Source organism: Benincasa hispida, chromosome 1, assembly GCF_009727055.1.
Source record: "Benincasa hispida cultivar B227 chromosome 1, ASM972705v1, whole genome shotgun sequence".
NCBI classification, from domain to species: Eukaryota; Viridiplantae; Streptophyta; class Magnoliopsida; order Cucurbitales; family Cucurbitaceae; genus Benincasa; species Benincasa hispida.
The window spans coordinates 37,746,803-37,771,990 of NC_052349.1; the positions used below are offsets into that span (position 1 = coordinate 37,746,803).

The 25,188-nt window shown below is 37.4% G+C and overlaps 1 protein-coding gene across 2 annotated transcripts in view; it reads right to left on the reverse strand.

Moving 5' to 3' along the window:
• The window catches only part of LOC120072781 (zinc finger protein 830), a 20,958-nt gene extending 2,936 nt beyond the window's left edge, over window positions 1–18,022 (reverse strand). Inside the window, exons 1-5 of one of the 2 annotated variants that reach the window (XM_039025284.1) lie at window positions 17,796–18,022; window positions 17,592–17,708; window positions 17,055–17,154; window positions 10,815–11,025; window positions 4,104–4,308 (exon numbers count right to left, since the gene is read on the reverse strand). In XM_039025284.1, the coding sequence (XP_038881212.1) occupies window positions 4,104–4,308; window positions 10,815–11,025; window positions 17,055–17,154; window positions 17,592–17,680 (605 nt within the window). In that variant the 5' untranslated portion in view covers window positions 17,681–17,708; window positions 17,796–18,022. Of the gene's footprint in view, window positions 1–4,103; window positions 4,309–10,814; window positions 11,026–17,054; window positions 17,155–17,591 lie in introns of both variants that reach the window. The other variant, XM_039025276.1, reaches the window with a different exon arrangement.
• Window positions 18,023–25,188: the final 7,166 nt, after the last annotated feature.

Below are 25,188 nucleotides of genomic sequence, written 5' to 3' on the forward strand. Positions count from 1 at the left end.
AGAATTAAATATCTGCCGTTCAGGTACAATCCTTGGAAATCGCCCTCAGCCAACCGGGTATCACCATTCCGGAACCAGTCAGAATCCGATCGGAGCTGGAGCCCGGCCACGAGGAACCATCAATTCACGATCGAAGCTATCAATGATCATGGCAGAGGTCGCGGCGGTCACGGCAAAGTCGGCGGTCTTGACGTGAAGAACAGGCTGGCCGCGAAGAGATGTTGACCATCGATTCGGATCTATCAGGGCAAGAGGGAGCAGTGTCGAGGGCGAGGAGCAGAAGAATGATGATCTGATTAGGGTTAGTACCGGTCTAAGCAAACCGGACTGGTTTCGGGTTGAACCAAGGCAGACCAGCCAGACCCAGTATTTTTGATTAATTCCGACCTAAACCGATCCGACCAAGGTTATCTCGATCGAGAACGCAGCTTTTATGTCGACCTCGACCTTTAATTTCGACCCGTGATCCGACCACGCATGGTCCGACCCGAAAATCTCACTGTCCAGTTTTTGCGCCAGCCGATCCACTCAAACCATCCAGCCTGACCCGTGACCCGGTCTTTTCAACAGCGTACCCGATGGTTTTTTCACAGCCGATGGTCTCGAGCAAACAACACCTGTTCCAACTCAATTGTTCAGCTCATACCCATACAATGTGAGACAACGGTTGGCTTACCTGCAACAGCAGATTTCTGAATTTTGGATACAATGTTTGGCTAAATCCTCAATCGGTTTATCAGAAAATCCGGTAAAGATTTCTCTCTCTAATTTAAAACAAAGATTGGGATTTTAAGAAGTGATAATGGGCGAGAATTCTTTAATGCCTCTTTTCAGAGATTTTCTCGACTCTAAAGGTATTGTTCACCAGAGCTCATGTGCTTACACTCCGCAACAAAATGGAGTAGCTGAGCGTAAAAATCGGCATCTGGTTGAAGTAGCCCGATATCTTATGTTATCCGCCACCCTTTCGTCATACCTCTGGGGAGATGCAGTTCTTACTGCTGCTCACCTCATTAATCGGATGCCCTCTCGTATTCTTAATCTTCATACCCCTTTAAAATTGCTTAAAGCGTCTTTTCCTACTACTTGGTTGATCTCTGATGTTTCTCTTCGGGTTTTTGGTTGTATTGCTTTTGTTCACTCTCATGGTCCAAACCGCATGAAATTTTCTCCTCGTGCTCAGAAGTGTGTCTTTGTTGGATATCCACTCCATCAACATGGATATAAGTGCTATCACCTGTCATCTCGAAAGTAATGTCTCTATGGATGTCACCTTTCTCGAGAATCAGTCGTTCTTCCCTGTTAGTCATTTTCAGGAGAAAAACATAAATGAAGAGACTAACTGGTCCTCTTATACTATTCCTTTAGAGTCAACACTCATTCAAACCTTGTCTAAACCTAGTCCTGATCATGATAATCTGGTTCTTCCTACCAATCAAGTTCCTTGGAAAACATACTACAGGAAGAATCTCAGGAAGGAAGCAATGTCACCTGTTGAACCAGAACTGTCGGCTCCAGTACAGGAGCCAGACCTGTAATCAGGTCCAGGTACGTATATTCCTAATGATGTTGATTTATGTATGGAGAATGATGAAGGCAGGCATGACAAGGGAGAAGGAAGCAGTGATACTAAGAGAGTGATAGAAAAGGAAATTGTAGAGGATGAAATGATTGAAGCTATGGAGGATGAAATGGTGCGTGCTAATGATAATGTGGAAGATACTATTGAAGTTTCTGATACACAGATAGTAAATCATGGTGAGAAGCCTGAAGAGGTGAAAGAACGTGATGCGTCACTTGATCTTCCTATAGCCCTGAGGAAAGGTACCCGTTCATGTACTAAATATCCTATGCATAGTTACATGACATATAGTAATCTGACATCCAAGTTCAAGGCTTTTACTACTAGCTTGGACACTGAGGTGGTTCCAGAGAACATAAGTGTTGCAATGAAAAAACCAGAATGGCGGTCTGCTGTTATGCAAGAAATAAGAGCTCTGGAAAAGAATAAAACCTGGAAACCGGTGACTTTGCCTGAAGGGCACAAAACAATAGGATGTAAATGGGTGTTTACTATAAAATACAAGTCAGATGGAACGATTGACCGATACAAGGCTAGACTTGTTGCAAGAGGTTTCACCCAAACATATGGAATGGGTTATTCTGAGACGTTTTCACCTGTGGCTAAACTTAACACGATCCGAGTGCTTCTGTCAGTAGCTGTGAATAAAGATTGGCCCCTACACCAGCTTGATGTTAAAAATGCGTTTTTGAACGGGGAACTTGAGGAGGAAGTCTATATGAGTCCCCCTCCCGGGTTCGAGAGTCAATTTAAAAATAAAGTGTGTAGATTGAGGAAATCACTATACGGGTTGAAACAGTCTCCAAGGGTCTGGTTTGACAGGTTCATGACGTTTGTGAAAACACAAGGATATGTTCAAGGACATTCCGATCACACTTTTTTTGTAAGAAGATCAACATCAGGGAAAATAGCTGTTCTTATTGTCTATGTTGATGATATTATATGGGGATGATGATGTAGAAGTCACAAGACTAAAAACAGAGATGGCTAGAGAGTTTGAAATTAAAGACCTCGGAAAGCTAAGATACTTTCTGGGAATGGAAGTGGCTCGCTCAAAAGAGGGTATATCAGTTTCTCAACAAAAATATACACTGGACTTGCTAAAGGGAACAGGTATGACTGGATGTAAACATGTTGACACGCCAATAGAATACAATGCGAAAATCGGTGATAAGAATGATGGAATTCCTGTTAATAAAGAAAAGTATCAGCGGTTAGTTGGGAAGTTGATATACTTGTCTCACACAAGACCAGATATTTCTTATGCAGTAAGTGTTGTAAGTCAGTTCATGCAAGCTCCTTGTGAGGATCATATGATAGCAGTTGAACGTATTCTTCGATATCTGAAAGGAACTCCTGGTAAAGGCCTAATGTTCAGGAAAACCGATAAACAATCTGTTGAAGCTTACACTGATTCTGACTGGGCAAGGTCTATTGTTGATAGAAGATCTATGTCTGGATATTGTACGTTTGTCTGGGGAAATCTAGTCACCTGGAGAAGTAAAAAACAAGGAGTTGTTGCTAGAAGTAGTGCTGACGCAGAATATCGGGCCATGAGTCTAGGGATTTGTGAAGAAATCTGGTTGAAGAAAGTATTATCAGATCTCCAACAAGATAATGAGCTTCCAATGAAATTATTTTGTGATAATAAAGCTGTCATCAGTATTGCAAACAACCCAGTTCAACATGACAGAACTAAACATGTGGAGATAGACAGACACTACATTAAGGAGAGGTTGGACAGTGGAAACATATGCATCCCTTATATTCCTTCGAATCAACAAGTTGCTAATGTACTTACAAAAGGTTTATTGAGACAAAATTTTAATTATTGTGTAAGCAAGTTGAGACTTGTTGATATCTATGCACCAACTTGAGGGGGAGTGTTGGAAATAGGGTTTTTAACCTAGGGGCATTTATGCAATTGTGTAAGACCCTTAGGGTTTCCTACTGTCTATTTATATAGTGAGTCCCTGTGTATTTAGTGAATCAATTTTAAAAACAAATAAGAAAAGACTTTATATCGTGGTTTTTCTCCCTACACTAGGGTTTCCACATAATCCTGTTGTTTTTCTCTTCCCTATTCTCTTTTTTAACAGGATAAATGGTCCACCATGCAAATCTACGACCTAGTCTACAATATTATGTGGCACAACCAATGGCCAGAGCCACAGCAAAATCTAAGAAAAAAATGTTTATTGGAAAATGCACAATCAGTGCAAACACCAGGAAAGGTCAAACAGAAGAAGGATATAGAATTTCTAACGACACAGCCAATCATCAATAAGCTATTCCCAATATTCTCTGTGGTTGGAATTTACAGCTAAACAGATATCGGAATGAATGAGAAACAAAACCAAATATAATACATCAAGGATAATATAAAACCACAAATACCTACCTTACGGCAAGGAAAAATGATAGAATTGTTAGATAAAACAAAAGGATTACAAACACTTGAGATACCGAATTAAAGGCACAAAGCTAGAAGATGCATACATAACAAGTGGGAAGCACATACTTGACATCAGGCTTAACAAGTTTTATGCCATGTGCACGCAAATCAGCCTCTTTGTCGTCAAAGAAACCTTCTGGCAGAGCTCCCTTTATTTGCTTCCCCTCTGAACCAGCATTCATTGAAGATTTCTTACTATGGTCACTGACCTTTGAAATCACCTCTGACTGTGCAATGCCACCACTATGTGAATCAGGTTCAACATCGTTTCCTGGAAGATCATGGATCAAATTAGACATTTTGAAAAGTGAGCCAATGCAAAACCAAATCAAAATGGATGACTGATAGTGATGGAAAATGCCAGTTATTTCCATAGAATAATAGCTTCCAAGTAGGAAAGAACTTCATAGAAGTCAGTGCTAATGATGGGGTAGCCTGTTAGTCATTTCTAATTTGTGAGTTTCTACCAACAGCTCTTTTACCAAAAAGGGGCAACAGAGAGCTCTTTGATTTCCACAATGCTATCTCCAAATGTATTTCAAGTGGGGAAGCCAAAGATAAATGTTACTAGGGATTTGACCAAGAATGCACCATTAGCTTCTAAAGACCATTGCCTCCTGTCATGATTTTCTAAGACTCTTTTGTCGGAAATAATGCCAAGGAGAGTCTGAAAATCTATTATTTCTTCCTCCTTTAAAAATCTCCGAAAGAATATAGACCAAGAAGATGTAGAAGGGTCCCAATGATTCGAGACTGAACCATTAGGATTCAAAGCGATCCTTCAACGGAATTTTGTCCAACCAAGGATCAAGCCAAAAAGCAATTCTTCTCCATTACCAATCTTGAAGACAGCCAATGCTTCCACCTTTAGCCAAGATCTTGAGATACTAATCCAAAGACTACGGAGGTTGCAACTTGCTTTTCCATTTGTTTGCCACTCAAACAAGTTTCTGCCATGTATGCTCTTAACCACTTGGATCCATAAGGAATCACCTTCATTGATAAAGTGCCATCCCCACTTAGCTAAGAGTGCCATATTATTTGTTCTTAAACCACCTACACCAAGGCCTTCATCTTCTTGTGTTCGTGTAACGGTGTCCCATTTAACTCAATGATTTAGTTTTCCTCCTTTATGACCCTCCCAGAAGAAATTCCTCATTGTTTGTTCCAAAATTGTGATCACCTTTTCAGGCAGTAAAAAAAGAAGACACGTAGTATGTAGGGAGATTAGAAAGGATGAACTTACAAAGTGTAGCTCTACCTCTTGAAAGGTTATATCTCCTCCATTTATCCAATTTTTCTTGTACTTTGCCGATAACTGGCTGCCAAAAGGATACATTTTTGGGATATCCACCCAAAGGAAGACTGAGATACATAAAAGAGAGGTTGAAAGCCAGCCTTGCAATTCAATTTGGTAGCCACTGAAAACAGCTTGCTGTCATCAATATTAATTCCACAAAGTGCAGATTTTTCCCGATTGACTTTTTGCCTGGAGCATCATTCAAAAAGATCTATAGTCTTCCTTAAATTTTCCATTATCTCATCATCATATTTGCAAAATAACAAAGTGTCGTCAGCAAATTGGATTTTTTTTTTTTTTTTTTTTTTGATAAGAACAACGGCTTTCATTCAGAAAAAAATGAAAGAATACAAGGGTGTACACAAAACAAGCCCACCAAAACACCCCATCTAAAGGAAGGGGTTCAAGCTAAGTAAAATGTTTCCTAGAGAATAGTTACAAAAAACTTTGAAAGAGAAACCCAAAGGGACACATGAAATCTCACCAAAGACCAAACTTCACAAGGGTCCCTATCCCAACCTCTAAATCTCATCATCATATTTGCAAAATAACAAAGTGTCCTCAGCAAATTGGAGTTTTTTTTTTTTTTTTTGGATAAGAACAAGGGCTTTCATTCAGAAAAAATTGAAAGAATACAAAGGCGTACATAAAACAAGCCCACCAAAACACCCCATCTAAAGGAAGGGGTTCAAGCTAAGTAAAATGTTTCCTAGAGAATAATTACAAAAAAACTTTGAAACAAAAACCCAAAGAGACACATGAAATCTCACCAAGACCAAACCTCACAAGGGTCCCTATCCCAACCTCTAAACACTTTATCATTCCTCTCCCCCCAAATATCCCAAACAATCGCACACCCCCGAGTAAGCCACAAAAAATGGCCTTTCTCTTTGAAAGGCGGATGGAGGAGGAACTCCTTGATCGTCACACGAACGTCTCTCCATCCAGCAATGCTAACGTCAAACTTTGGAGTATGGAAACATGGATTTTGTCCGCCCCCACAACAAAACCTTCGAATTTGCCTCTCTCATGGAGCCTTGCAATGAGAGCACTTAGCACTTCGCTTACTAGGAGAAAAAGAAAGGGTGAAAGAGGATCACCTTGTCTAATACCCTAGAAGCGTACTCTTCCTCTTGGTCTTCCATTAATGAAAATTGAGAACTTAGGATTAGTAACATAGCCCATAATCCAAGATATCAAACGAGAATGAAAGTTTTTTCCCACTAAAACTTTCTCAAGAAAGGTCCAATCAACTCGGTCAAAAACTTTTTCTAAGTCTAGCTTTAGAACCCACCCTTTTTTCTTCTTGGCTCTATACTCCTCCACAACCTCATTGGCAATGAGAACGGGATCAAGGATTTGCCTTCCCCCAATAAAAGTGCTTTGAGTAGGGGCAATTATGCAAGGCATTATTCTTTTTTGGTGTTCAGCTAACACTTTTGCAACAACCTTGTAAATAAGTGTTGTTAGGCTAATAGGCCTAAAATCCTTTACATAAACAGCATCCTGCTTTATTTGAATCAAGCAAATGAAGTTCTCCTTGATGCAAGAGTTCAACCTTCCATTCTCGTAAAATTCCTCGAATAAGCTCATGAAATTTCCACTGAAATGAGCCCAAAATTTGATGAAAAACTCTGCTGTAAATCCATCTGGCCCAGGGGCTTTGTTTTTTCCCAAAATCCTCAATGCTCCTCTGATTTCCTCTTGAGCGAAGCAAGATACAAGCATGGCATTCTGGCTTTGAGAGACAATATTCCATTGCAAATTAAGAGGAATAGATCTTGTACCCAAGGACTTGGAAAAAAGTGAGGTATAAAAACCCAATATAAGATCTTCAATCTCCCTATAGGATTTTGTCGAGGTTCCTTGATCATTTATCAGCTTTGAAATCAAGCTTTTCTTGCTGCTAAGAATCGGTGGAAAAACTCAGTATTTTCGTCCCCCAAACTCAGCCAATCAGCTTTGAAATCAAGTTTGCTTTTTTGCATTAAGTTCCTTTCGTTTATACACTAGAGCAATAACAGATCAGCTTCCAATGCCATTCTCATGTCCCTCTCAATGGAGGATGCATCTGGATTTTCAGCTTTTAAATCATATCTTTCAATTTCCTTTAAGAGGTGTTCTTCCTGTCTTTTCTTTTTATTATCAAAGTTAGCATGCCAAAATTTCTAAACTGCCTTTAGATTTCTTAATTTGGAGGTAATGACGCTCCTCAAAAATTTGGAGGTAATGACATATCCAGCCCAACCTTGATGATATTCATTGCTCAATGTTCTTTCTATGATACGACAACAATCTTTATTTGACAACCAACTGTTACAAAATCTAAATGGAGAGGGCCCCACTTGAAAGAGCCAGCTTCAAGCAAAAAACCAAATTGGAAAATGATTGGAAAAGGTTCGTACCTTCCTTTCCACCCTTGTGTTTTCAAATAACTCATCACAATTATTAGAGACAAAAAATCTATCAATGAGAGAAACTCTGGCACCTTCTCAGGACCAAGTATAATGACCGTTAGAGAGGGTAATTTCCAACAAATTAATAGCATCAATGAGGATGTTAAACTTCCTCACTCCTCTTGTTAATCTTTCCAAGGGAAAACGTTCCTAGATTCTTCTAATAATGTTGAAATCTCCACCAAGGAACCTCACAGAAAGCTGAGGGAGAAGTCAATTTTGTCCATAAAAACCTTTGTTCTCTATAATCATTTGGACCGTACACGTTTGTGATCCAGCAAGTCTTCTTAAAAATAGTCATACATTTAACGAAAGAGTAACCTCCTGTTAGCACTTCGGAGGGCAAGATCTTTTCTTCATCCTACATGGTTAAAAATCCTCCTGATACACCATACACCTCAATAAAAGCCCAGCCAATATCTTTCGAACTCCATAGCTCTTTGATGATGTCAATGTTGAAAGCATCTCTCTTAGTTTCTTGTATTAAGACCAGATCCGGATTCAATTTCTTCAAACATTTTTTTAACGCCAAACTTTTAGAAGTGTCTCCTAAGCCTCTTATGTTCCACGAAAGGATCTTCATTAAGGACAAAAAAATGACCTACCTTTGTCACTGGTGAGCTAATGGTCTTTTCAACCGAGAACAATGCCGCAATCTTCAACTAGTGAGATCAAATTCTAGGGAATTTCATTTTTATCAAGGGGACAAATTAATGAATCACATGCCTTGCCCATTATCTGAATTGTCTTTGTCTGAAATAGATAATTTAAATCTTGGCCATATTCAATGTTTGTCTCTTCATCTTCTTGAACTTCCATTGTTTCGGATTTATCAAGTTCATCGCTACTTGCCCTTACAATTGATTCTCCATCCGAGTCATACTTGCTGGATTGGGTAGTGTTTGAAGGGATGCTCGGAGTACCTTGCACAAAATGCATGTTTGAGATTGGGATTTTATAATCTGAATGAATAAAAGTGCAAGATTTGGGAGGAGAACTAACTGACTTGTCAGGGAAGAACCCAAGGATTTGGACCCTGACACAATATTCCTCCAACAAGTCTGAATTTACTATTGTTGACCAAGAGTCAAGGAAGGATGTCTTTTTCCAAATGAGGTGCTTTGGAAATGGCTTCAATAGACGAGATCGTTTTTTATAACTCGTCGGACACCGAGCTCGAGCAGAGGAATAGTTTTTGTTAGTTTTGGAACAGGGGATTGAAGGGGAAAAAGCCATTAACAGGTTAGAATCTTCAGCGGTTGGCATTCCAGGAGAGAGGCTACTGATTAATTTCTTAGCTGTGTCATGGCAATAATGGAGGGGCTGTAGACATTCTCTTTCAGCTTAGAATCAGCAAATGAATCGTCACATTTAGTATCATCATATGCCCGTTGAGAATCATTCCATGACAGAGCAAAGGTTAGATTTTTTCCAGCCGTAATGTTGTCATTTGTCAACAATTCATCACTCCTTTTTTGGCGACTCTGAAGACAAACGGCCGCCTTTTTCTTTCTCCCCACTAATTCCACCTTTTCTTGATCCTTAACCGTGTTCACACCTGATTTTACTATGTTCTTCTTTCGTTGTGGAGATACACCAGAGTCTAAAGCAGGGGAGGGCTACTGGTTAATTTTTGACTTGTTCGGTGAATTAAGTCGAATAAGAGGATTTTCTTCAAGAGTCCTTTTATAGGGTTTATGGCTGGAACGGAACAAGAATCTCGAGTTACAAACTGAGAAACAATAGTACAAGAGGTTTAGGATGTTTGCTTCAAGAGTCCTTTTATGGGGTTTATGGCTGGAACAGAATAAGAGGATTTTCAAGCCTACTAATACTTTTAATTTTTTCACCTTTGTACAGTACAGCTAAATGCATCTTACTGGTGCCACAACCATCATAAATTCTTTTGTAACTACCCTCTCTCATTGACCTTATTGATTTGGGCACCAATAAAACTCTAGGACTAGATGGATTCACAATAAAATTGAAACATTCTTAAAGAAGATATCAAAAAGTGTTCAACGATTTTTTCAACGATGAAAATGCTAATGCTAGCCTCAACAAAACCTATATTTGTCTCATCCCCAAGAAGATTAATGCAAAATCAATGAGCAGTTATAGATTCATTAGCCTCGCATCTTGCCTCCACGGGATTATTCCTAGACTTCTACCAAAGCAATTAAAGAACGTCTCACCATCTACTATAATGGAGAAACTTCTGAAAAATGGTTGCATAGATTTCTTGCACATCTGATCAGTCATGGCATAATGTATTTTTTAGCATTCATGAGCAGAAATTGTGAGGAAAGGAAAGGGGAAGTGGTTTAGGGAGAAAATTGTAACATCACAGTTGGTGTTTAGAAATTCAAAAGTTGAAGTAGGAGATCAACAGAGAGAGAAATTTTGAAAAGATAACTGGTTAGATGATTCAGCATCAAAGGCCAAGCTCAATGATTAGATAGGGTGGTGCAACCAAAATTCAGACCAGTAACAGATGTTTGGGACTGAAGAATACATAGTTGGAAAACTATTACAAGAACTAATGAGTTCAAAGAAGAGGAGATTGAATTGCAGGCAGTCTTGGACTGGCAAAAAGTTCAGGTGCTATTGATCAGGAATGGTAAGGGAGTTTGGTCGTTGGAGCAAGATGGAAGCTTCTCTGTTAAATCTCTTCGGTAGTAGTCTGATTGTAGAGGTTGCGTGTTGAATAAGAATTTTGTTCCATGATTGGGAGAAGTTGCTCTTAAAGGTAAAATTTTTGTGTGACCGGTTAGAACTGCAAGTATTGAAAAACTTCAGCATAGACATCTTGAGGGCTTAACCCTTTGCATTGCATCATGCATGTTGTGCTATCTGTTACACATTTTTATTATGTGATAGGGGATATGTTTTCTGGCTCATCGTTTTATATCCTTGTATTCTGAGCAATAGTTTATTTTTATTTTATCAATAAAAAAGTTAGTGTTTCCTTTCAAAAATAATAATAATAATAAGCATCTCGTCGCAAGCCTATTTCCTTACCAGTTTTAAGCCTTTTGGCATTATGGTCAAAAAAGTCCGAAGGAAGCACAGATGATGATTGACGTTTTGGTAACTCTGTTGATGTCCCCGTCTTTGCTTTCTGCTCTTTCAAATCTGTTGGTCTGCTTTTTGGGAGTTCAGCAGGGGCCTCAGTTTTAATATTGTTAACTCCGGACCTGCCTGCAGCATTAGCTTTGAGATTTTTTATTGCCTGTTATATAAAGTAACTTCCATCAGTAATAAGTCAACCAGAAATCAGCAAATATGGTTGGATAGGATTTAACATCCCTACCAAGAGCTAGTAGGGAAAACAAAATGGAAATGGGATAAGTAATAAATAAAATGAATAAACATGTAAAAGAAGAAGAAAAATGTTAGTGAGCATTCGTTGTATAGTGTGAAGAATAAAAATAATAATAAAGCTTTGAGAAAGGGACTCTTGTGTACTTCTTCTAACAGCACAAGAAAACAATGGTTATGGTAAAAGAGCAATATTCCACCATCAATTATTTTTTAAAGAAACCTGATGGATTAGAACAGAAAAGATCATAGACACACAGTCACTTTTTGTACAAACGTTCAGTAAAAGTGACTGATCTTGACTGATTGATTCCATCTCATTCTCTTATAGATTGTGTAGCAATAACAGAAAGTAATAGCTAAAAGAAATGGTCACAGCTCATAGTGGGACTGAGGCTAAATAGGCATATTTATACTGGAAGGGACTGCCACATGTGGCAAGACAATAGGATATCCAATAACAAAAATTACAAAGGAAAACGAGAACTAAATGTATTATATTAACATCCCCCTCAAGTACAACAGGGTTTAGAAACCACCGTGAGCTTGGTACGAATATTGATGAAACATGAATACTGACCAACGAATACTTATGGCATGGAGTTATTGTTAGCAGGTATGGCTCTCATCCCTTTGACTAGCTTTCAAGCAGGGTTTTTTTTTTCAAAAAAGGAAACAAGACTATTTATTGATATAATGAAGGAGTCTAATGCTCAAAGTACATGAGAGGAAACAAAGTATTAACTTCAAACATGCCAATACAAGGCAATAACCAAAATACAACATAAAGACGAAAACCCTCAAGAAAAATTAAAACAATCCAAATGAACACATAACTAAAGAGAAACCCACTATCCAATGAACACTTAAACTCGAACAAGCCCAAAACAAAAAGATGAAAAGCTTGCAAAGATTGAACTTGAAACTAATGAAGACCCACTAAGCATGATTGCTGAAAATCAAGCCCAAAGAAGAATAAAACAGCTGCTGCAACAAACCAAATGTTGATAAGGGAAGAACTTCGAACTTTGAGCTTGATAGAACAAGAAACCGCTGCTGAGGAGCCTAAAAATACAACTTTGATGTCGAGCAAAAAAGATCTCATGACATGAAATCCCAAGCCAAAGATAAGCAAACGCTCCCAAAGACAAGAAATACTGAAGCTACCAGCAAATAAAAGAGAAGAACGTTGCCAAATAAGCTTCTTGCAGGGTTGAAGGAACTTTCTGGAATCTCTGGAAGGACATTTCAGCTTCCATCGTTCTCTCATCTTGTTCGTTGTGTGGTGGGAGAGGGTAAGGAAACATATTTTTGGGAGGATAAGTGGGTGGGAGATTGCATTGTTTTATATGTAACTTTCTTCTACCATGCCATTCCATTTGAACCCACTCAACACCTCTCACCATGACTCGCCCATATCAGATGAAACAAATCACAATGAGAAGAAAGTTTTTTTTCCAATGATATAAATCTCTCCTCTAGTGGGACTAGGGTTCGTTTAACAAAGAAATCTAGAGACAAATCCTTCTCCATTTCAATTCATATTTTTGGGAGGATAAGTGGGTGGGAGATAGAACCCCTTGCATTGTTTTATATGTAACTTTCTTCCACCATGCCATTCCATCTGAACCCACTCAACACCTCTCACCATGACTCGCCCACATCAGATGAAACAAATCACAATGAGAAGAAAGTTTTGTCCATTGATATAAATCCATCCTCTAGTGGGACTAGGGTTCATTTAACAAAGAATTCTAGAGACAAATCCTTCTCCATTTCAATTCATTGGAGTTCACTCCGATGGATGGATAAAATGAGACACTTAAACACCTTCTTGTACACCCCACCCCCCCCCCCCCAAAAAAAAAAAAAAAGTTTTTCAAGGAATACAAAGTTCAAGACCAGTTAATTTGGCTTGAAACAACCACTAGTAAGAGGGGCTTTTTGATTGAACTAGTAAAATTTGACTACAATAGGGAAATCCTCATCATCCCCTCTGGGAAACAAAGAAAGGGGCGGAAATCTTTCTTTGATCTCACCACCTTTTATAGCTCTGATGTCAAAAGCTCCGTTAATGATAGCCAACAACCATCCTACAAGGAAGCCCTCTTCAAGAAGATAGATGTGACCAGCTCCATTAAGAATAATAAAAATGATAAGAAAGATAAGATGGAATTATATCCTGAGATAATCCATCGTTCATTAATGGACCAAACACTCTAGCCAACCACCATCCACTAATGAAAACCACACTAACGTGTTGCCTTTGGCCTCTTTGGCCCCTATTGAAACAAGTAATATCATTGTTATCAGAAGGAAAAACTTCCACGATGATTGTTACAAAATTCTTAGAGCCATCCAAGCTGAAGTCATAGCCTATAGGTCACTTGCCCCCTTCCAACCCAACAAAGCAACTTTGCATTGTGAAGACTCAAACCAAGCCTCTATCTTGGGAAGATAAAAAAGTTGGCAAAAGGTTGGATTATTCCCGAACTTCTTTACGCATTGGAGTCATGAGGAACTCTACCTACAAGGAACAGGTCATTCCCATCATATAGAGGATGAATCAAAGTTTGTGGCCTCCTCCTTAACAAAAGGGAATTTGAAATATTCATTCACATTGGTGACGCTTGCAGAAGTTTTTTGGAAGTGGCAGAGAAGACCCATAACAGGATGGATTTCATGGAGATTAGTCTCAAGGTCAAAACAAACCACTCAGATTTCCTACCAGCCAACAATGATCTTCCCTCTACTTCAATTGCCAAGTTTTCTATATGGATTGACCCTTTATTTTGCTATTGATTATTAGATTGGATACATCGCTTCGGCCAAAAAAATCAAAAAAGAAGGGATTGGCGACCAAGGTTAATTCAAAATTTTCTAAAGTTTCCATCAATGCACAGACATTGTACCATGGAGAGAGTTGTGCATGACGGAGCAACCTATCATTTCAACACATCCATCTAAAAGAAAAAGAATTGCATTATTGAGATCCTTAGTGCGTAGAATGTCAGTTTTCTTTAGGAAAAGGGCATTGAGGTTGAATTTATTTCCTTTTACAATAAAACAAAAAAAATCACCAAGAAGAATGGGGACCGATTTCTATCACATCTGATTGCTTGGGATCCCATCACTCCTGAGCAAAATAGCTTTTTATAAGCTCCCTTCATCGCGGCTAACATTTGGTTCGCGACAAAAGCTTTAGGTACTGACAAAACACCAGATCTAGACGGTTCCACAACATAATTCTTTAAAAAAGTCATGGAACATTCTAAAACCCAACCAAATTAGAGTGTTCCATGACTTTTTTCAAAAAGGAATCATCAATTCAAATGTAAATGAGACCTAAATTTGCCTTATACCCAAGAAGATTGATGATGCTAAGACGGTGGGGGACTATAGGCCAATTGGCTTCCCTACTTGCCTCTACAGAACCGATTATTGCTCAATTTAATCAAACCTCCTTAAGCAAGTTCTCCCATCTACCATCTTAGTTTCCAATCAACCTTTGTTGAAGGAAGGCAAATTTCGGATGCACCGCTTCTTGCCAATGAAATCCTGGAAGAGTGACACACGAAGAATGTTAAAGGAGTTGCCATCAAAGTCGATATTGAGAAAGCTTTTGACAAAGTCGATTGGGATTTCCTTGATGAACTTCTAATTGTGAAGGGCTTTCGCACAAAATGGAGAAGATGGATCAGAGGTTGCATCTCATCAACAAACTTCTCCATCATTTTTTTTAATAGAACAACAAATTTCATTGAGACAAAAACAAAAGAATACACGGGCAAACAAAAAAACCAGCCAACAGAAAAGGGAAATCCCACTACAAGAAAGGACTCCAACTAAACACGGTCATAACTTCTCCATCATTATTAATGGAAAGCCTAGAGGGAAAATCATAGCTTCAAGAGGCCTAAGACAAGGTGATCCATCACCCTTCTTATTCATCATTATCATGGACTATCTTAGTAGAATTTGTCATTGCCGTCCGAAAGAGGTTTTATTTGTGGTTACGACATTCCTCATATATCCATCAACATTAATCATCTCCTTTTAGCTGATGATACTTTGCTTTTCTCCACCAACAATGAAGAAAATATAGACAATCTCATCAACCTGATTAGTCTTTCTTGAAGAAGCGTCTGGTCTCAATATTAATAGACAAAAGACAGAATTTTTGGTTATTAATTGTGAGGAGTCATGGGTGGAAAATATTGCTTTGAAGTTTGACTGTAAGGTGGGTCATTGGCCAACTTCATGTCTGGGGTGGTAAGGCATCCTCTATATCTTTTTGGCAACCCCTTTTGGACGAGATTGACAAGAGAGTTCACTCCTGGCGACACAGCCATCTCTCCAAAGGAGGTAGATTGATGTTGCTGAAAGCTACATTAACAAATCAGCCCATCTACTTTTTATCTTTTTTCAAAATTCCATCCAAAGTGGCTGAAAATATCGAAAAAATGTTTTAGAATTTTTTTGTAGTCTACAGTGGCAGCAACTTTATCCCATCTCTTGAATTGGAATTCCCTCAAGATACTATTGAAAGATGGAGATTGGGGATCACTCACATTAAGAAGCAAAATAGACTCTCCTTGGAAAGTGTTTATGACGTTTTCATTCTAAAAAGAGTGCCTTCTAGAGAATTCTGATTAAAGCCTAATATGGTTCTTGTCATTTTGACTTAAAGGCCTCTGTTACTTGCCACACCTCTTCTAGAAGTCCATGGAGCCACGTTATGAAACAGAAGGATCTTGTATATGATAATATTCATTGCAACATTAGCAATGGATATGTTACTACCTTTTGGCATGACACATGGATTGGAGATGGTGCACTTAAGCTGAAATTTCCCAAGCTTTGTCATCTTACTATTTCTAAAGAGGCTAATGTGGCTGAGGTGTGGAACTCCCAGAATTGTTCTTGGACAATAAATTTTAGAAGGCATTTCAAAGAGGATGAAATTACAGAATGGGCTACTTTCACACATTTTATCCCCAGAATAGAGCTTCCTGTCAGTAATGATTCATCCACATGGAACCTAGATAAAAATGACTTCTCCACCAAATCTTTACAATTTCATTACTCCTTGTGGCCACCAATTACTGAGGAAATCTACAGGAGGATATGGAGATTCCCTTGCTCAAAAAACGTGTGAAATTTCTATGGAGGGAACTATCTAAATCTTGCCTTAATACTATGGATCGCCTTCACAGAAGATGCCCTTGGCTCCATATCTCTCCTTCATGGTGCTGCCTTTGCCAATCCAGCCATGAATCTATTTCACGCTTGTTTTTTAAATATCCTTTCACTTCTGAGATTTGATCAAGAATTTTTACAACTTTCAATTGGGCTGTGGTTAAACCTAATGACACACTATCCTGGCTCCGATTATTGTTCATTGACCTACCTTTCAAAGCTACTAAAGATCACATATAAACTTGCATTATTTCAGCTGTTTTGTGGAAGATGTGGGACAAAAAAGCCTTCGAGGACATACTGGATTCTGCCATCTTTTATTCTTTTTTTTTTCCTTTTTTTTTTTGGTGTAAAGATATACTAGCTTTGAAAAACGATAGTTTTTCTTTCCTTACTGCTAATTAGAAACATCTTTTGTACACCATTTTATTGGTTCCTTTTGTACCCTCAGATATCTTCGGATTTTTCATTCTATCAATTAAATTGTCTCATATCCAAAAAAAAAATATTTCTCCATTACCAATATTATTGAAGAAAATATATATATACACATACATTGACCTGAGTGTAGAGTCATCTAAATACTCAATCATTCATCATCAGAATCCTAAATAAACAGTTATCCCTTTGACGTTGCGTTTTCAAATTACAAGAAAGGGAAACTCATATTTGTCAATGTAGAAAAACCTACGTGCCCATGAATAATATATATTAATAAGACTTCCAAAGGAAAAGCATCACCTCGTGATGTCTTCGAGAAGATTGGTGACCATCCCAGTAAGCCTCTGATTTCAAGACCATGTCACAAACCCTACAGACAGGTTGGTCCAGTTCATTGTACCTGTTCGTGAATTTTAAAATATTAAATTACCAATCTTAAACTCTAAAACTTTCAATATGGAAAAACAGCTAAATAAGCCACAACGATCAACAATCATACAGTCTTCCCCAATATGGGTTGGTTAGCTTATAGCTGGAGTTAGTGCCATAATCATATATTTCAATCACACCCTTATGTAAAGGAAATATAGAGAAAGAGTCCAGTCTACTGGCGGAAAAGGAGAACTATATGGAAAACTTCGCACTGAGGTAAATGCAACATTAATGTGAGAATGGTATTCCATTAGAGCATAATGTCCAATTGGTAACGTCCTCCTCTGAAAACCAAATAGTCTACTGCACTACACAAAGCAAAATCGGAAATAGAAGCAGAGAAAACGGAAGTAGATAGGAGAAATCCGTATAGGATCTTGAAGGTACAACATATATCGATTTTACCTGACAAGAGGAGAATCGATGCGCTTATCCTTCTTCTGGGCGTTCAATTTAGCACGGAACAATGCCTTTCTCTTGGCTTGATCATCCATTTGACCTTCTTTCTTCCTCCTTACAGACCTAATTCAGAGTGTAATATAACATGAACCCTCGTGCCCCATCTTTTGTGATTCTTGCATCCTATGCTTTTCAGAATAAGATAAATACCTCGTCGTTTCAAGTCGTATTAATCTTGTTCTTATCCAAATATTCTATATTGATCTTAAGGATATCGAGAGATGGGGTTGGGCTTCCGGTGGTGTAAACGCCGGTGAACGAAGATGGGGAAAGACGGTGAACGTGAAAAGCACGGCTGTGGTGAACGAAGTGGGAACGCGAAGGGCAGTGAACTGGTTGCAGATGCAATCCGGAAAAATTAAAATTAAAATTTAGAAAAAAAACAAACCAAACCAAACCAATTGCGATATTTTAAAATAGTGTCAAATAATTAAAATATTTATAAATATAATGAAATATCACAATTTATCAATAGTTGATACAGATAAACATTTAATCTATCGGTGATACAATAATTTTATCATTTAGAATAATTTTTCTTGTAATTATATATATTTGGTCAGTATAGTTAGTGATTATAAAATAGTAAAGGATTTTAAGTAGTATTATTGTATTTAATTATGATGATTAGAAAATAGTAAAGGGTTTTAAATAGTATTACTGTATTTAATTGTGAGTAGCAATAATTGGAAATACCAATTATTATAATTTGAAACAAAAGCATCAATGGCTCATTGCATCCAATTGAATTTGGGTCCCAAACGGCCCTTAATAACCTGAAATTTCACTTCTTAAAAAACAAACTCTATCCAAAGTGAAAAGAAATATATAATTATGATATAATCAGATTGTTTTCTTTGTGAATATATATTGTTATTATATTGATTAGTTATTAGTTTGAGGTTTTAATTGATTTAACTCGAAAAGTTCACTCCTTTACTCGTTATTTAGTCTTGGAAGCTCAAGTTATTAAACGGAAAGCATGTGTTTAATCTAATATTCGACAGTCTTATGAGTAATTTTATGTAACAATAAGTCGAGCATGTGTGTCATGATTAGCAAAATATGTGCAAAAGAGCCCAACTTTAAGTTGCTATTGTATTATTATGTCACTTAAAAAGAATGGTCAATATTGTGACAAGATGTGATCGTGATCCATTAGATGACATAATGCATAGTAGTTAGAAGAGTCAACATTGTGCACAACTGTATCTTGACCTCACATAAACTATGCAAACTTCTCATATTTTGCAAAATCTCCCACAAAATCATATAAAATCACTGTTGTTTTCGTCAAGAATGACAATAAAAACATTTGTAAAAATGATTTTAGGGAAACTCTAGCTCCAAGAGGTCTATAAAAGGTGATATTTTATTTCCCAACCTATTAAGCATCGTTCCTTTTGAGAAATTCTCGAAAATTCCAACTTCCTATTATCATTATCATTGTGTTTGAGACCTCCTTGGAGACTCTTGCTTCAATTATTTCATAATTTGCATGCCATTTCCAGGCATTTCCTTAAAAATATAAAATTAAAAACAAAAAAAAACAAGTATGAATGCCTTGTTCGTCTCCAAAGTGATTGGACCTAACTAGATTTAAGGAGCAAACTTGAAGATTTTTTACTTGTTTATTTTTGCTTTTATGTTTGTTGTATTCTTCTTTTCATTATAATTTTTAGTTTATGTCATTTGACAATTGTTTTACTTTATATCTTAAACACGTCTTATACTTCTTCAATTTTATATTGATATGAGTTATTTCATTCTTTATATTTTGCGTTCTTTATTTTTCATCACGGACTAACACATTTTATCGAGATTCAAATTTATGGATTGTTCGATGATGGAACAAAAACTCCATATGTGACCATTTACTTTCACTCAACTTTTAGTATTTATTTGTTTTTATCGCTCTTATTGCTTATTATTAAACCAGTTTCATCATCTAAGTTAACATACCACATTGAGTCTAGTATTGAAAGAGTTATATAATATATTGTTGTCGTAAAAGCAATCCAAAAGAAAAGTATAGACATCAAATTTCGTCTGACCTTTAAAAATAGGGTGTAATACACATAAAATCACTAGAAGTGCATGTTCATCTACCTAAGTTTTAAATTAGCCATAGAAATACATGTTTAATTACTTAGTCTCATAAAAATAATTCACAGGGAGAGTTTGAATTGAAGTTGAATTCGATTCATGTTGCTAAATATCGGTTAGGGTAGATCGTCGGCGTGATTTGATCGCATACAATTTAACTCCTTTTACTTAAGAAATAAAGATATAGATACATCTAGGATGAATGTCATATTGTGTACGAGTCTAGTTAAGCAAAGTAATTGTAGGCACAATCCCTCTTAAATGTTCAAATGATTTTGAATCTTACTTTTCTATCCGTGTGTGCTTTCGCATAATTTATTTCTATATTATTTTTCCTTTTTTTTAGCATTTAGTTTTCCTTATTTCAAAACACACAATTTCATTTTTTTACCATTGGCTGCAAATCTAAAGGAAATATTTCTTGTGTTTGGTTAAATTATCATACTCCGTCCATTTAGGACTCAATACTTGGACTTTGTAAATTATGTACTACCCGTCGGCGGTGCAGCTTGCACTTGCACCTAGCAACAGTTCGTTTCAATACCCATAAAAATAAAATATTATTCATCAATCACAAGTATTTTTCTCTGGTCAATGAAAACAAAATATGTGTAACTTAGGGCATGTCTTATTTACCTTTTCAAGAGTTTAGTTTTGAAAATAAGACATTTCGAAACAAAATTAAAGTGTTTGGCAACAACTCAGTTTTAAAGTACTTTTAAAGTTTATTTTAAATCATTTTTATCAAAAGAGTTTAAATAAAAACGACTTTTTTGAAAAACGATTTTTTCTATAGTCAATATAAACAGACCCTTAATGTCTTATAAAGTTTTCAAATAGTTAGAAATATTAAATTGATTAATTAATGAAATGCCAAGCATAAATTGAAAATTTTTATTTGTTTAAGGAATATATAAGATAAGGGTATATAGGGGTTGGGTTGCTTCAAATTAGGGCATTTTTTTGGACCAACCCAAAAACTAGGTTGATCAAATCTACAACCCATCGGTTCTCTATAAAGGGGTCCAACCCAACCCAACCCCAACCCCAATATTTTTGGGTTGGGACAGGTTGGGTCATGGGTCAGCCGGATGGATAGCCCAAAAATTAGGCGAAAAATGTGAAATGACACCGTTTTTGAAAAAATGCCAAATGGCCCTTTTGTTGACGTTAATTTCAAGTGAAATTACCAAAATATACTCGCTCACACGCGAAAAAGTAGCCTCGCTCTCACTCGTCTCGCTTTCTTTTCTTTTTTCACACACAAATCACTATATCTCTCTTGCTATAACTCATCCTGCTATCTCTTTTTTTTTTCACTAACAAATCATCGTGTCTCTCACTCTAGTTCGTTCCGCTCTAGCTTGTCTCGCTCTCTCTTTGTTTCATCACTCACAAAATCACTCCTCTCTCTTGTCTCTTGCTCACTAGAGTTGGTCGCATCGGAGCTGCTCGCATGGACTCGTCGTGTCGAAGAAGAAGAAAAAGATGTACAGAGGAGAAGGAGTAGGAGAAAAAGAAGACGACATGCAGAGGAAGATATCTCGCACTGGAGAAGAAGAGGAAAAGAAAAAAGAAGGGAAATAATGTTACTTCACATGGTTATGACATCAGCAAATGGGCATTTGAAAAAGCTGGATCATTTATCATTTGGACCTTTAAAATGGGTCTTTTGGACAATTAATCCTTGGGTCATTGGGTATTCTTGTTGAAATCAAAGAAAAATATGAAGAACCCCACATAGTGGACGATGATCAAAGCTGGATTCAAAGAAAAAGGTGAAGAGCGTTAAACAGTGGACGGTGGACAAAGCTGGAACCGAAGAAAAAAGACGAATAACGCTAGATGTTAAAGGTGGACAACGTCCGGAACGCATGCGTTATGAGATGAAAGCCTGGAATGCACGATGAAGTTGAAGCCTGAAAATTGGAATCTTCAATGACTCAATGGTGAACGTCTGAATGAAGCCTGGGGTATGAGAGTCGGTTGCGTGAGGTTAGAGTCTCAGGTAATGAAGCCTGGGGTATGAGAGTATTTCTCAACCCATTATAATAGCCGGTTATAACAGTATGTAAATTAAATGCATGTTATCTTAGTATATATCACAATTAATTATACTTTTCTGTGTATCAAAGAAAAAATAATAATTGAAAGATCATATTTTCACGTACTTAAATAAAATTGTTTGTTCTACCAATTAGTATAAAATGTGTTGAAATTGCATTGTCCTCATTTCACCAATTTTAACCTTATTTGACGTATCAAACTTCGTGAGCATGCAACAAATACAATTTCATTCTCTTCAAAGGATATTAATCATTGTCCAACACATTAATGAATGTAGATATAGAGAAATTTCACAAACAGTAAAAAAAGAAAACCAAATCACTTTCATGTCCATGAAATAGTACGAAGTGAAACATAAAAATATTATAAAGTACAAGCCATAATTTAGATATGTCCAAATTAAACATGGAAAAGCAGATGATGAAAATAGTAGTCAGGCGTTGTCTAGAAGAAGAAGCTCGTAATACTCCAATTTCATATCTATTGGAATAGACAAAAAACTCTTTGTATTATGCACATTGCGAAATATGATATTCATAAGCTTCACCTTCTGTCAGGTTTGCAATTTTGGAATATCATTAAGTTCATTCACAACCTTAGCACGTAGCTCAACCTCTATTGCACGTTGCTCTTTTGGCCATTCAGCAATGGACTTCAGTTGGTCATTTTCAAAGTTCATTGCATTCTTAAAAACCTCAACCAACTTAGACTAATATCCATAACGCTTTCTCTTACTGCCCTTTGATGAACTGCCTCCTTCGGAACCAAGACCAATCGGGATTCCATCAAATTCATCCTATGACTGGTCATGTTCCTGTGAATCGCCAGTAGGAGTACTTTCATGCATAAGGCCTGGCACATTTGAGGTCATGTCACTAGGTGTCTCTGCCCCTTCTTCAATTGCCCGATCCTTGCTGAAGACATAGGCTAAGTCATCAAAATATGGGAATGACTTGTTCAAGAGCCCTTTTACTGCAGGATGGCTCTACATGAAGAGTATGGCTTGTCAATATAACGGGTGACGATGAATGGAAAAAAATGTTTATGAAATTTTACCTCCACCCAATGTCTCTTTCTCTGCAATGATGCATTAGAATTCTTCATTCCAACGAAACCCGTTGCATGCTGGTCATCGCATTTCTGCTATAGCTTAGTATGTTCTTTTAAGGCTTCTTATCCTATAATCTATGGTGGGGGTCCCTTGTATTCTACAATCAGGTATCTTATCAGGCATCACATGCTGTAACTGTGCCAAATACCTAGGGTGAAAGATCCGCTTGTCTGATCTCCATCCACCAGATTCAACCAAAGTTACCAAACATTCCACCAGCTTCGACTCTTCCTCCTTCGTCCAAGTGTGCTTTGGAGCTCTAGAAGAACTTGCCATCCTGCTACATGTATACCGTAGTACAATTTAAGTTGTAAAGAAATAAATTTTCATGTGATGTGTTATGTACAATGTATAAGGTAGTAAATCTAATTATATTAAGAAATTCATAAATTGATTTTCGAAAATCGCATACATGAAATTAAAAAAATACATTGTAAAAGCCACAAACTAAACATGAAGCTACTGATTATTACGTAACTCTTAGTCAGAAAACATATTATGTGTCAGTTCATCTCTCAATCGTGTCCATTCATTTGAACTCTCAATATAATTGATCTCATCCCCACCAATGGTAGTAGAATGTGAGCCCACCTCGTCTAGTCCTCGGGCATTTCGACAGTATTTGTAACGACCCGACCTCCTAGGACTTAAGTTAGGCCGTTACTAAATACATGCATGAATGAGACTTAAAACGACACTTTTTATGGTGAAATAAATGCTAAATAAAAAAGATAAGTCCAAAAGTCCTTTATTAATTGCAAATATTAAAAACAACAATAGGGTACCCATGAATCATAAATGTTAATAAATAAATCTGAAAACAATTCTTAATAGTAGGTTTCAAATATCAAAACCGAAAATCAAGCAAAACATGAAAGAAAATCTAAGTCTCATGAACGGAAGCATAAAACTAGTCTTAGTGGCTCGATCACGAATTCCGCTTGTCCATCGTCGGTGCATCTCTACCTTTACCTGAAATAACAACATGAGAAAGAATGAGTATAAAATACTCAGTAAGTTACCCCACTACTAGGGTCAGGTTAGACATCTATGTCCTCTAGATTCCTACCTCCGGTGGATTATATAAACTGTCCTAGTCCTCATGAAACACATACATACATACAAAACTAGTTTCTATCCTACTGTAATTAAGTATGCCCACTACCTCTGGTGAATCCTGAAGGAAACACAATATCTGGTGAATCCCGAAGGAAACACAATCTCTAGTGGGCATCTAACTAATCAATTAAATCACTATCATAGTCTTAACATCATAATTATCACAACATGGTTCTATGACATACATACATGCCTCAATATCCACAGATCAGTTACAACCTCATGGAATCAAATATCATCTCATGCTAGCATTCAAGTATCTACGTGCACAAATAAATCTTTCAGATCCTCAATCAAGGACATACATCGGTTATACTAAATTATCAGTCTATCATGCCATCGTTCTATCATAGTAGGCAATTCCAGTAGTAAGATTACCTACCTCGAAGTCAAATGCAGATATCAATCCAAGCTAATGATCTCCAACCAAATAACCCCTGAATTAAGTCCCCTAATACATAACATAACACTAATTTTCAATTCTTGGAACAAAGATCCATACATACAAATTTAATTAAGGGATCACCAATGAACTTATCAACCGAAACTTGATCAATAAACACTCGCGAGATTTCGATTCCAAATTTCCTTTTAGCAGATTTTAGAACCCAAAGGACGACGACTTGGAACCTTCAAGGTACTAAAACCAAACTCTCAATTAGTCCAACAACCAACAATAAGGATCACAACGCTTACCAAAATACTTGCTGAACGAACTCGAATCCGTTGAACAGCACGCTGTGCACTCCAAAGTACTCCAATCTTAGATCTAGATTCGAAATATAGAGAGAACAAATTTTAACCCAAATCCAAATGGGTAATCAAACCCTCAAACAAATTTTAACCCAAATCCAAATGGGTAATCAAACCCTCAAAGATCAACCAAAATCTTGCCCAAAATTAATCAATCGCTTACTCAAAACAAAAGTCCAGTGGTGCAAGTGGATTTCGGCGACGAACAGGGCTGGTAGCGCTGGAAGCAGCCAGCGGTGGCGTGACGGTGGAAAGACTCATGGCTCGGATCTGGGCGGTCGAGGTCAGCGGCTCGGATCTGGGCAGTCGAACGGCTTCGGTGGCTCCGATCTGGACGGAGGGGGACGGCTGGAGGACGACCACTAACGGTGCTCGACGGGCTCTGAT